This window comes from Vairimorpha ceranae (assembly GCF_000988165.1).
Source record: "Vairimorpha ceranae strain PA08 1199 chromosome Unknown NODE_48, whole genome shotgun sequence".
Classification (NCBI taxonomy): Eukaryota; Fungi; Microsporidia; family Nosematidae; genus Vairimorpha; species Vairimorpha ceranae.
In genome coordinates, this window is record NW_020169343.1 from 1 (window position 1) to 13,460 (window position 13,460).

The 13,460-nt window shown below is 25.2% G+C and overlaps 6 protein-coding genes across 6 annotated transcripts; 2 read left to right on the forward strand and 4 right to left on the reverse strand.

Moving 5' to 3' along the window:
- Positions 1–382, forward strand: AAJ76_480002 (hypothetical protein; the record flags this gene model as incomplete). Its single annotated transcript, XM_024475742.1, has 1 exon — positions 1–382. A coding segment is annotated over one exon (382 nt), but the record flags the coding sequence as incomplete, so codon positions are not given.
- Positions 383–4,674: 4,292 nt separating this feature from the next.
- On the forward strand, positions 4,675–5,091 carry AAJ76_480004675 (dna replication fork-blocking protein; the record flags this gene model as incomplete). The annotated part of the gene is made up of 1 exon (XM_024475748.1): positions 4,675–5,091. One exon carries the CDS (start codon positions 4,675–4,677, stop codon positions 5,089–5,091), a length of 417 nt encoding a protein of 138 aa, XP_024330479.1.
- A 1,089-nt stretch (positions 5,092–6,180) lies between these two features.
- AAJ76_480006537 (hypothetical protein) lies at positions 6,181–6,537 on the reverse strand (the record flags this gene model as incomplete). The annotated part of the gene is made up of 1 exon (XM_024475749.1): positions 6,181–6,537. The coding sequence occupies one exon, from the start codon at positions 6,535–6,537 to the stop codon at positions 6,181–6,183; it is 357 nt and encodes a 118-aa protein (XP_024330480.1).
- Positions 6,538–6,848: 311 nt separating this feature from the next.
- AAJ76_480007808 (hypothetical protein) lies at positions 6,849–7,808 on the reverse strand (the record flags this gene model as incomplete). Its single annotated transcript, XM_024475750.1, has 1 exon — positions 6,849–7,808. One exon carries the CDS (start codon positions 7,806–7,808, stop codon positions 6,849–6,851), a length of 960 nt encoding a protein of 319 aa, XP_024330481.1.
- Positions 7,809–12,088: 4,280 nt separating this feature from the next.
- Positions 12,089–12,433, reverse strand: AAJ76_4800012433 (hypothetical protein; the record flags this gene model as incomplete). Its single annotated transcript, XM_024475740.1, has 1 exon — positions 12,089–12,433. The coding sequence occupies one exon, from the start codon at positions 12,431–12,433 to the stop codon at positions 12,089–12,091; it is 345 nt and encodes a 114-aa protein (XP_024330482.1).
- Positions 12,434–12,490: 57 nt separating this feature from the next.
- AAJ76_4800012697 (hypothetical protein) lies at positions 12,491–12,697 on the reverse strand (the record flags this gene model as incomplete). The annotated part of the gene is made up of 1 exon (XM_024475741.1): positions 12,491–12,697. One exon carries the CDS (start codon positions 12,695–12,697, stop codon positions 12,491–12,493), a length of 207 nt encoding a protein of 68 aa, XP_024330483.1.
- Between the last annotated feature and the right edge of the window lie 763 nt (positions 12,698–13,460).

Sequence of the window (13,460 nt, forward strand, 5' to 3'; positions counted from 1 at the left end):
AAATCTAAATGATGATAAACGATTCCGAATAATTATTTTTTTGCAAAATTTTTTTACTAAAGAGAAACTTTCTAAAATTTACTTTATGATGACGGCGGAGAGTGAAGAAGTTAATAATTTGTTGCACGCTGTTATTTATAAAGAAGCTGAGGAGTATTTTAGTAATTATGAAAAGAGTGATACTATTAATATTGAATTTTTTAACGATCTACAAAAATTTTTGAGTTTATGTTTAGGCCATAATAATATAACGTTATCTGAGTTTTATAGCATCTTACTTGAAAATTCACGATTTATATCTATTTCGGGTAAAAAAACATTGTCACAATTATTTGAAAGTATGGAATTGCAAAATAATGTAGATGTTTGGAATAAAAAATAGGTAAGGTGTGTTTATTTGTAAAAAAAAATGCAAAGGAAATGTTGCAAAAGTTAGAAATTGTCGATCTCAACAATTTGAAATCACATTGAAAGTTTAAATAGATGATTTTAATTAGTAAACTGGCTCTTTTATATATGTTAATTTCGCAAAAGTTTATTGTTTTTTGTTAGTTAGATTTCCTCTTATTGCACAATTTTTAATATACTTAAAAATATTTTTTTTATCCTTAATTATCAATTTCCAAGCGTAAAAAAAAATTTTTTTTCAAAATTCTCAGCTGAATTGATGGGTTATCTATAAAATAATTATTAAAAAAAGTAGTATGTACTTATTATAAAAGTTTAAGGTTAATATGAGGAATTTTTTCATAATTTTAGAAAAGTTATCTTTAGAAAACATATAAGTACTTGGCATGATTAGGGATCAATAATATAATAGAATATAGCATTAATTTTCCAAATAACCAGTCTTCATCATCAATATATTACAAATCTTCAATACCTTTCAAATTATAATGTCTTTTTTTAATTAATCTTCAGTTTTCTAAACATACAAAATAAAAGTCGTCTGGACACAACATAATCATCCTACCCATTTCTAGAAATCTACCCTTAGTATATTTAAAATTTTCCTTTAAATTTGCTCTTTTTGCAAATCAAATTAATTAATTTTTAGCACAATAATTCCTGCACCAGCTTCTAAATAAACTGGTTGCTATACTTACCTTGCGACTATTCTCAGATATTACCTTTATGATTTTATCCTTATTTGTCACTATAGGTTTAAGGCCTGGTCCTACATGGAAACTTAAATTATAAGTTCCAATAGCCTCATATACTTCTTCTCTAAACTCAAGTTTTTTTAGAATTTACCATGCAACATTCTAATTTTACACTTTACTCTTCCATCGCTTCTGTGTAATATTACACCGATCTTTCTGTATTTAATATTTAACGCTTAAATAGTTTCGTTATTTGCTCATCGCAAAATTTTCTTTCGTTATCTGTTACTATTTCTTCTAGCTTTTTTCCTTAAGCACAAAAATTTCTTTATGATATTTATTTATTGCATATTTACTTTCTAAATTAATTTTTACGATCTCTTAGTAAATTATTTAATCGTTACTATAATAAAACCTTTTATTCTAAAAATAAATCATATCCCATTTTATTTTCTTTAAATACTTTGTTGTACTTACAAAATCAATATCTTCACTTGTTTTTCTATTATACTTTTGATACATTTCACATTTTAACAAAACTTTTTCAATTTGCTTTTTGACAACAATGTAATAGAATTATTTCTTTATTTCATAGTATACACTTGTTTTGCCTCTATTTTTTTAGATTAACATTACAGTCTACAATAATCATTTCTTTTACTCTCTTTTGACAATATTCGTTCTTTTTCCTCATCAAATAGCCAAAATTCTTGACCAATTATTATCTTAACAGATTTATTTCTTTTTTTCTCAAATTGTTTATTACATCTTCATTTATTGCCTTATTGTTAATTTCATCTTCTTTAGTGTAAATTCTACCCGAAAAATCGGGAACAACCATTTTATCGAGCGCTCGATACTCAATCTCAAAATTTTGTATTTTTTAAACTCATGTATTCATTCGGGCGTTTTAAAATCAAGCTTCTTTCTAGCTTTAGCCAAAACTTTACGATCCGTTTAAATTTTAAATTTCGTACTTCTAAACACAATTTCAAATTTCGTAATATCTTAAAATCAAACATATGTCTCTTTCTCTGAAATACTATATCTAACTTCCTTCTTGTGATCTTTCCCGATGGTCATTGGACACGTATCCAATCACCGCTATTATTCTTTTGTAACAGAACTGTGCCTATACCTATGCTACTTGTATCTGTCTATAATAATAATTCCTTAACATAATCTGCGATCTTTAACCTTCCTTATTTTCTTAGTATTTCCTTCAGTTTATTAAATTCTTCATACATCTCGTCAGTCCGTATCCATTTATTATTCTTATCTTTTAAGCTATCTTTTTATTTCACAATTGGTTCTGCACAACCTTTTATGAAATCCCTAAACCATCCAATCATTCCAAAAATCTCATTATATTAGACACATACGTCGATATAAAAAACTCTAAGGCTTCCTTTTTTTCTCTATTCCAGATATTATTATATCATTCCCATTCAATGTGACACCTAAAAACTTCACTTCGTGTTGACAAAACTATATCTTACTAACGTTTAGTTTCATATTATTACTACTTGGTCTTCTAAGCACCTCACTTATTAATTTATCATGTTGTTCAACATTTTTACTATACTTTACGATGTCGTTCATTTATATTTCAACACCTTTTCCCATCAAATCTCAAAAAATCCTATTCATAATCTTTTGAAATATCTACAAGCTGTTTTTATAATCTCTTTACCATAAAATTCCATTAATACACTTTCATTGAATTCAAAGCCGTCTTATGCTTAACGCTCCCTTATATCTCAATACTAAAGGACCCTTCATTTAGATCAAAAACAGTCATATACCTCTGAAAACATCTCAAAAATTAGCTAACTCAAATCATCTTTTTCAATAAAATAATTTAATGCTATAAAATTGCTTACTAACCTTATATTGCCATTTAGTTTAATCGTAGACCTTAAAAGATTTTTAAACCCCAAGTTCAATTCTCTATTCACTTTTTTAGCCATAAAATCCTTTACATGTTTTTTGCATCTTTTATTAAGGTCTGTGGATCAATTTGTCTCTTTTTATATAGCCAATTTCCTTCTTCCGTATTAATTTTACATTTTTCAAATGTTCAATATTTCACTTCTTCTTTACCAGTGCTAAAATTTCTAAAAAATTTCTTAATCTATAAATTAAAATTTAATCTTTTCTTTTAAAATTTTTTTTTGAACTTATTGTTCTTTCTTTTTAGATTAAAATAAATTCTAAGCCTTTTATTAAATTACCTATAACCTCTTTCTTAAATGGTCTCTGAGTTACCACTTTCTTCGAAATCATTATCAGGTTTACTTTTGCTTTTATTTGCAAAAATCTTTTTTAGCTTTCCTCAAATAGCACATTTCCGCCTTGTGTCTGAACTTATCACAAAATAAACAATTTAAGCTATAATTTTTCTTTATAGTCTTATTTTTTTCTTACATAGCCTATTAGACTGATATAATTAATCCTCTCTAACTTCAATAAACATAAAAAGCATTCTTCTCTTTTTCTTCTAGCTTATTCATTTTTTCGTAATAACTTTTCTCTAATTCTTCTTCTTCATTCAAATTCCTAACAATAAAAATTTTAAACACTTCGAAGTAAACTTGAATAACTTCTTCTTACACTCACCTTTGCACACTTGCTCCAACTCAATTCTATAAAACACAATATCAAATTCCTCTAATAATATTCTGTCCTCTTGGCCACAGCCATAATTTGAAAATTTTCGGTTTAGTATCGCCACCAAAATGTACGTGAAATAATTGGGATTCAATAATTTAATAGAATATAACATAAATCATAGAAAGTAAATAAATATTTAAAAAATTCTAATTTTAAAAAAATGTTTGTTTTTAAGCTAGAAAAATTTTCTTCAAAAGTGTTAATATAACAATTGTTCTTTTATTTTTAAATTTGATTAAATAAGCGCACATTTAATGCACAAAAAAATAATTTTCTTAAGTACAAAAGTTTTACAAAACTATCTAAGTAAAAAGTACTTTGTCTTTGTGTAGTCGTATTATTATTAGCGGCAGAAAATTCCTATTTCTTCTCTCAACCTTTTTAACAACCATATTTCTCGTAAATCCATCCATCAACCGCACACATAGCTTATACACCATTAATCTATGTTTTCGACAGTATTTTTTAATCCTACCAAATTCTAATTCGTTAACTTAAGCGACTTTTTTATAAAGTTCTCTATACATAAAATATCTAAATATTTATCTATTGTTGCAAGCCATAGCCGCACATAATATTATTATTACAATTTAGAAGTTTATATTTTCTTATTTGAACTTTTAAGTAAAAACCTATATTTAAATGTTTTTGTACTGAATCGAACCTGCAGATGTTTTACATGTAACAAGATGAACCAAACTGCGACACTTGCCACATATATTTTGTTAAAATTTTAAATAAATTATTTTACAAGTGGGAATTTGTTGAATAAAGGTAGGCTGCAAAATATTTTAAATTCTGCAATATATTTAAGAACAAAAAAAAAATTTTTAAAATTCTTTATTTTTAGCCCTTAATAGTATCAGTTATAAATGATAAGGAGGAATGTGATGCAATAATGGCCATCCTTTCAAAACTGCCATTTGAGACGGATTTGGGTAGATACCAAGTATTTAGGCTTCGCAAGAAGGCGGAACACTTTCTTGTACTTAGTGATACGCTCTACTTAAATGTTAGAGAAGGACTGCACAAAAAAGTGTTCTACAAGACCCGGGTCGATATTATGGCATTAGAGGTTAAAAGACCTCATGATACTAACCATTACGGCCATAATAGGATGTATGAATTATGCAAGGATTATTTCTTTACCATACCCAGAACTATTGTGAGAGATGTTGTTGCAAGCTGTGATACTTGTAAAACATTACAGCCTTTAAAGCAGAAAGAGCCATTTAAGCGTGTTACGGCCACCTATCATTATGAATACATTATGATAGACTTAATCGACCTAAGAGTTATAAAACAACAAACCTAAGTTTTTGTTGGATACTTAATGTGACTGACCTTTATTCAAAATTTGAAAAGGCTTATCCAAGTAAATCTAAAGTAGCTTTGGAAGTTAGTAATGCATTAGAATCACTTTTTCTGACTTTTGGTCCACCAAATGTTTTACAATGTGACAATGGAAAGGAATTTTCTAATTTTGTGATTAACGATCTTTGTGCTCGATTTAATGTAAAGTTGATTCATGGCAGAGTTAGACACCCGCAACCACAAGGTCAAATTGAACGTTCTAATCAAACATTAACGAGAGCCATAGCTAAACAAATGGATGCCAAAGATGAAAACGTAAAGGAAGCATGTTGGATAAAGTATATTGATCTTGTTGTATGCGCAAAGGGTTTAATACAGTCCTTAGTACTAAAAATGGTGGTTTTATATATTCTGATTTAGAAACAGATTCATTCAAAGAAAAAAAATTATAAATAAGTTGTAAGTGAAGTTGAAGTAAGTATATGTGCTAGGTATCTTGCAAGAATGGATAAAAAGCGGTTCATAATTCTGTGTATAACTTTAATGTAGGTGAACATGTTTTTCTAAAAAAAGACTTTGATACTAACAAAGAAAACAAACGCTTAAAATTTGACCCATTTTTTCATCCCGCAGCTATAATAAAAAAAATTCTCTGAGAATCGACTACTAATTGATCATGGAGATAGAACTGAGATAGTATCTATGGCCAACGTAATAAAAAAAAACAATTAAACGGTGTTTATTTTAGTGCTTAAAAATTGCTACAATTTATATAATTTCCTTACTTTATTTTTGAAAAAAGTATTTTATGTCATCTAAATACAAAATTTAATGGTAGCAATATCGCAATACAAATATTTTAAACTTTGGATACAGCAATACCTCTGCACAAACCTATAAAAGGTATTTTTATCTTATTTTACAACTTAACTTTTTGTAAGCCTAGTAAATTGCAGCGTTTAAAATATCTCATTTTCGATATAAAAAGATTCTGTCGGGAATCGAACCATGTGTGGCTGTGGCTCGGGTGCGAGTTGTGCTCGCGACAATTATTAAATACAAAGATAAATATTTTTATTCTTACAAAAATTTAATTACTTAAAAACTTTTTTATAAAATCTTTATCTTCCAATAAATCATTCAAAGCCGTTTTAACCAAACAATAATATTCCTTAAACGAATCGTTAAAGCCTTTATAGAATATATTCAGTTTTTTCATTAAGCCATAATATATATTACAAATATTAACAACGGTGGTTTCGAAACGACTTACAAATTCTATACAAATATCCTTTACTTCTAATAACTTATAATAATTTTCAAGTAGCACAAAACTTTTTTCTTTGTTACTTTCACATTCATCAATATATATTTCTAATTCAAAATAAATAATGATGTAAAAATAAATGTAATAAAAAGATGTCCCGTCTTTTAGTCCTATGTTCATTATAGAATTTACTATTTTCGTAATGTAAAATTCATTTAAGATTTCAAAAACAAAATCTTGATCTATACTTGAATTACAATCCAAAAACCAATTAATATCTGATCTTTTAATAATGCCTATGGAAAAAAGCACTTCTAAAAGTAAAATTTTTTTAGCTGATAGCCCAGAGTAAAGTATTCTTTTTACTAAACACGTAAAAAGTTGTTTAGTGAAAAGAGAAAATACTGTAAATATTTTGGTTTCAAAATGATTACAATATATTGATAATAACCGTAATACTAACTGTTGAAAATCTTTTAAAATGGCAATATCTATATGAATATCACCTGCTTCGTTACATCAACCTTATAGATAATTTTTTCTTGAAAGAATAAACTTTTTATGGTATTCGTAACGAAAACTTCGTTTACATCAAACTTATTGATTATTTTTTCATGAAATACTATATTTTTTTCAGTAATCGTAAAAAAATTTTCATCCTTAAAATAAAATTCATTTTCTAATGAGAAATAACATTTTATTTTAAAAATAAAATTATTATAATACAAAGATTTAGCATAGTCAAAGTTGATCAAAAAATTATAAACTGGTTCCCAGTTGTCCTTATACAATAATTTTATCTTTTTTTTTATAAAATCACAACAATCAAGCTGTTCTGAATCAATTAAAAACATATATCCTGCTTTATTATCGTTTGTAATACGAAAATCAAATTTTCTAGGATTCCAATTATCCGCTGCAATAAGATCGCAATATGGATCAATACATCGTTTGTTTTTATGAAAACATATATGATCAAAATAATGTGTTTCGTAAAAAAACTTTGGACCTTCATTTCGTTCAGAAAGTCGATTCAAAAGGTCAGTTAAAATAAGTGGACTATTTAAAGTTGTACAAATATTAAAAAAATTGGAACCACTGCTTAAAAAAACTCTTTCAACATTGAAACTTTTAAAAAAATTGAAAATATTGAATAAATTTGGATCATCTATATCCGAGTTATTGACGGTATAAGTATAATTATGATTGGTTTTGCAATTCTCATAAACATGACAAATCATAATGTTTATATTGTTAATAACAACATCTTCGTTTGTAACATAAGCGTATAAATCTTTAATAGCATTTTCAAGGGCAATAAAATCTTTATCTTTAACTTTTTTGCAAACTAAAGAAATAATTTGTTCTCTTATATTTCTAGTCATCAGATAATCATCATGATTATTACTTGCCATGATAAGTTTTAAAATTTTAATCATAATAACTAGCATCGATGGGTACAACCAAAAAAATTTATTTAAAGAATAAAAATCAAATATATTTAATTATACTTTTAAATAACTAAAAATTTAATTTAAAACCTTTAAAGAATTAAAAAATAAGATAATTTTATATAAAAAAATAATAAATTTTACAATTTTAATAAGCTCCTTCAATATTCTTTGATTTTTTTGAATTGAAGTAAAATTAAAAAAGTATATATAAATTTAAAGACCTACAAGAAACGTAATAAAAATAATAATTTAAATTGTTATCAAAAATCAAGCCTTTATTAAACATTTTAATTAATTGCATTTTTCTTTTTTGTAAAATAGATTGAATACTGCAGACAATCATGAATTTTATTATTTGCTCTATGTAAATATTTTTATTTATTTTTAAATTATTAAAAAAAAGAAAAACTAGAAAGTGTAATAGATATATTATGAGATAAATTTATTTATGCAAATATATAATATAAGGAACTTTTACTTAACACAGATATAAAGTTATATTTACTGATAATTTACTAAGATAGAAATTCTTATTTTGCATCTTAAATCCTTTTTAGCAATCTATTAAAACTTATTAAATGTATAGCCAAAAAATAACGATGGTTTAGTCGGTGTAACTTTTTAAAATAATTTTTTATCCCTTATTTAATGTAAAAAAAATGTTAAAAGTTAAAGAGCAAATGTTTTGTATGTAAATGAATAAATAAAAATGTTTAAACAAACAAATTTTAATCTAATATTTATTTATTTATTTCAATAACATTTTACTTTTAAGTTAATAAAAAATCATTAAACAATTAAATTTTTTGAAAACAGCCTAATTATAACGTACTAAAGATATTGTATTTTATATAAACTAAAAAAAATTGATACAACCTAACTTTAAAATATAGACTTGTTCAATATGATAAAAAATTTGTTGAACAACTTAATTTTTTGAGAACAGCCTAATAATAACGTACTAAAGCTATTGTATTTAATGTTGAACTAAAAAAAGCTTATACAACCCAATCTAAAAATAAGAACTTGTTCAATATGATGAGGATAGCAGAATAACCTCATTTAATATTTAATCAATTTTATGTCACACAAACAAGCATGCTAATACAGTTGTAACTAAATAAACTACCGCATTTAAACTATACAATATTGTTTTAATTAAATTAAAAAGTAGTAGATCATTAACTATTAATCTTTATTAGAATAGTAACCTATAAATATAAATTTACTTTATATTAATAATTAAATATGGTAAAAAAGTAAATACATGTAGATACGATTAATAGAATCAGTAAGTAATTTTAACAGAATAAAAATCAAAGGACCAACCAATTCTTTTAGAATAGCAGAATAATAACTTATAATGTTGTGGTTCCTCACTTTATTTTATTTAATAAAAAAAATTTTTATTTTTGGGCAAATAAAAATCCAAAAAGAAGGGTATACTGTTTAACAAAAAGTTTTAGAATCTTAAAAAGAGAACTTACAAGATGTCTAAATAAATTATTTTGGAAAATACGTTTTATTTACTCATTATTAAAACAACAGTTTTGTTACGTCTGCTTCACCCGAGGTTATACCAAATGTTTAATAAAATTTATTTAAAATAACTAAATATGGTTAAACAACAAATTTTATATAAAAACAAACTAAAAAACGCAAAGTGGATTTTTTATAAAAATAAAAAATCTGTTCACAAATAAACTTTCTTGAAGGATAAGAATTATTAGTTATAGTATTAGATTGTATGTAAAATAACTAAATATGGTAACACAGCAATAAATAAACAGGTATTTTTGATATATGTAGATAAATTGTTATGGTTAATAAAAAAGCAGTGTCTATCTCATTTTTATAAACTTTTCAGAAATCGAAAAACTATATTTATCTAAATTTATATTTAATTAACAAAAAAATTTAAATACGGAACATTTTAGATATACGGAGACTTTAAATATGTAAAGTTATTTTTTGATTAGTAAATAAAAAGTAGGTGGACAATTCAGTTATTGACATTATTAAAATAAATACATAACAGTGGGGGCAATTTGTTTTTTCCCCTACATGTCAATGATATTATTCTCCTGATGGGGTTAAAGACATCTCCTGTCTAAATTAAAGGCACTATAAAAGATATTATCAATTTTTTTTATTATTTAGAATTTAATGATCAAAGTATTACCTTAATATATGTTTCTAAACTGTTTTTTAATTAAAAAATTATTTATTCCTAACGAGTTTATAATCCCCTTTATAAATTTTTTAAAATTTCAGTTTAAGTCTTATACTTGTAAGCTTTAAAAAATTTTATCCTGCATTTTTTTCAATTTATTCCACCCCCTTTATGAAAAAAAAATGCGAAGACAAAATTTAAGAATCAAAACAAAAAATACACAAAACATGATATTTCAAAGATAGTTAAAGAGCGCAATTACGAAAAGAAAATAATCCTAAAGTTTAACATAACTAGGTCTGTAGCCAAATCTATAATACAAAATATTGATTGATATCTGGCACTAGATGTCAATATCTTTTCTCTATTGACGCGGTACAAACTTTTGTCGAAGGAAAAAAATTGCGTCACGATTGATGATTGTTTGATTGATAAGATAATCACGCCGAGAACGGATGTTTTTCTATCAATTATTCTATCATTAGACCCCTTTTGGCTAAATATATTCTTAAAACGGCTTAACAAAACTACAAATAACAGTATATTTTGTAAAAAAAATTATGAAAAGAAATAATTTGTATTATATAATACTATCGGGAGAGGCATTGGCGCTGATGATTATTTACTTGAATTTTTTTAAATTAGAGATCTCAAAGTAAATAAAGACGTATGAATAGTAAATGTATTCAATGTAGATGAAACCGGCCTTTATATAATTTCTACAACTAGAAAATCTTTTGTTGTCGACAAGAAAAAAGATTATAATGGTATCAAACAAGATAAGATAAAACAAGGGTTAATGTTTTATCTGGATATAATTCATTAGAAGAAAAACTCATACCTTAATTAATTGGGTAAACTAAAAAGCTAGAGTATTCACAAGTTTTAATGATAATAAAAATTTAATAATTTGGTTGTTTATTATTGATACGTATCCAGAGAGCGACCGTGTTTACAATTATATTTTTTGCCCAACTTTGCATTAAATTATCTATAAAATTATTCATGTGAAAGCGTATATATATTTTTTTTTAAAATTATTTGGTGTAAGGCTTATGTTTATTTTTTTTAATAATTATAATTTTGGCATTAAAATATGATTAATTTAAATTGTAGTTAATTAAAAGTTAAAATTAATTTAAGAGAAAATTATTTCATTGGAAAAGAGAATTTTAAAAAAAATAATATCTTAAATTTTTTATTTTTAAAGTTTAAATGGAAAAAGAATTGAGATCCATCTTTAAATTTTAAAAATTACCCCAAAACTTAAAATTTGTAATTAAAAAATTGACTAAAAAAATATTATTTTTTTTAAAAATTAAAAAGATACAAGTGTTATAAATATGCGCTATGTACAGAGTGATTGGCATATCAAATCTATACTAGATTACTTTTATAAGTAATACAAGGATTAAGAACGTAAACAAGAAGAAAAAACAAAATTAATCAATATAATTTATTTTTTTGACTAAGTTATTTGATACTATTTCTTCAATACCATTATTTTCAACTTTAATACGATTATTTGATAGGATTTCGATTACTTTTTTGATTGAAGAATAAAATGTGTCTAATTTTAACTTCTTTGTTTTACTATTCGTATCAAAATCTTTTCTTATCAAAATAATGTCAACTATATATATGTCATTAATAGAATTATGCACGTATTTTCTATCCATGCAGTGCTAAATATTTTTGATTAACTGAAATCTGACTTTAGTCTTTTCCTATGATTCGTTTAATATAAATATGGTTCTCATCCAAATCAACAATGCTACTTATTTTTTTTAGGACAAGTTACAGTATTAAACCCACTTTTACAAAAAAATAGATTTAATGATGACTTATTAGTTGCAGAATTTATCGCTACATTGTATTCATAAGTCACTTTTTCCAAGAGTGCAGTCCAATTTTTACCGGCAGCAAACACACCATCACACAGATACTTTTGCAAATAACGTGTAATTGTTTTGTTAAATCGTTCGATTTGACCTTGGCTTTGTGGGTGTCTCGGTCTTCCATAAATTAAAACAATGCTTATCTTCTTACAAAAATCAATCAAACAAGAAGTTCTAAATTTTTTTTCGTTATCATATTGAATTATTTAAGGATCACAAAGTTTATAAAAAGCCATTTTAAGGTCTAAAAAAACATCGTTCACATTCTTACCTTTAAGGACATAAGAAATTATATATTTAGATTTTACATCTATACCTGTAAAAATTAAACCAAGACCATCATTTTGTCCTGCGAAAATCCTCGTATCAACAAGATCAATGACTAATCTCTCAAAGAGCGTCTTGGCAAGAATATGCTTAAACATTTCCTTTGCCTTAGAAGGTTGAGCTTGTAAACAGGCATTACACTCATTAAAAGCCTCCCCAATAACACATCTAGGAATCGAAAAAATAGAGCTGTTTGCATAACTCGTAAGGACGATTCTAATCATAATAAATCTGGTTGTGTAATTTTTGTACTTCTATTTTTATAGAAAGCACTGTTCCTTTCACAAACACCCGTTTATGACCATTTTCTGTATCTTCAAGATAAACAGCTCGGACTTATTTTTCAAACGACACTTAGTATGTTTGCTGCCATCTACTGTCGTATCCTTGCCTATAAAAATATTTACGATATTATCGTATTCTTCTTGTGATTTGATAGTAGATCTCATAAGGGTTTTTAAAATATTTTTAAATTTAAAAATTTTCATGTGTATGAATTTTTATAAGATCAAAAGCAGGTTAGTTTTTAACCTGTGGTAACTTCTTGTGAGGTAATCAAAACGAAAATGTTGCTCTAAAAGATTTTTAAAGAAACTTTTTTTATTAATTTAAAGATTCTCTCTGTTCTTTTTGACAGCTTGTAGTTTTTATTTCTATTTCTTTTATTTTGTCTACTCTTCTTTTAAATCTTTTTTATAAATAAAAAACATTTAAAAAAAATTTGTTTTTTTATAAACAATTAAATTTATTAAGATAAGATATTTATGTGGTAGTAAACCACAAAAATATGGTCAAACTTTTATTCAAAAAAACATAAACATTGTTGCGTGTTTAAGCCCCATGATGGCTTGTATTAATGTTAGAACTAAGCCTTTGTTCAAATTTTTAGAGGTATTGTGTATTTGCGCTTAAAAAAGCTGACAGGTCATAATACTATGAATATATATGTATTTGTATTAATTAATTTTTTTGTAGAAATACATTAAGGACCGTGGTATTTAATTAAAAAACGTAGTATTACTTTTAAATTTCGTAATAATACAGAAAAACAACTTTCTATATCTATATGATTGTATACATTACAACCCTATTAATGGTAATACCAATATAGATAAAAAAATATATATAACACAAAAATTCAATCGACAACAAAGATATAAGTTTTAGTACAAAAAAAAAGAGAAAACATGGTTGCGCGACATTTTTTAATTTTTTTTGGAGAAACGTCAGTTCGCCTAATTAATTTTAGCA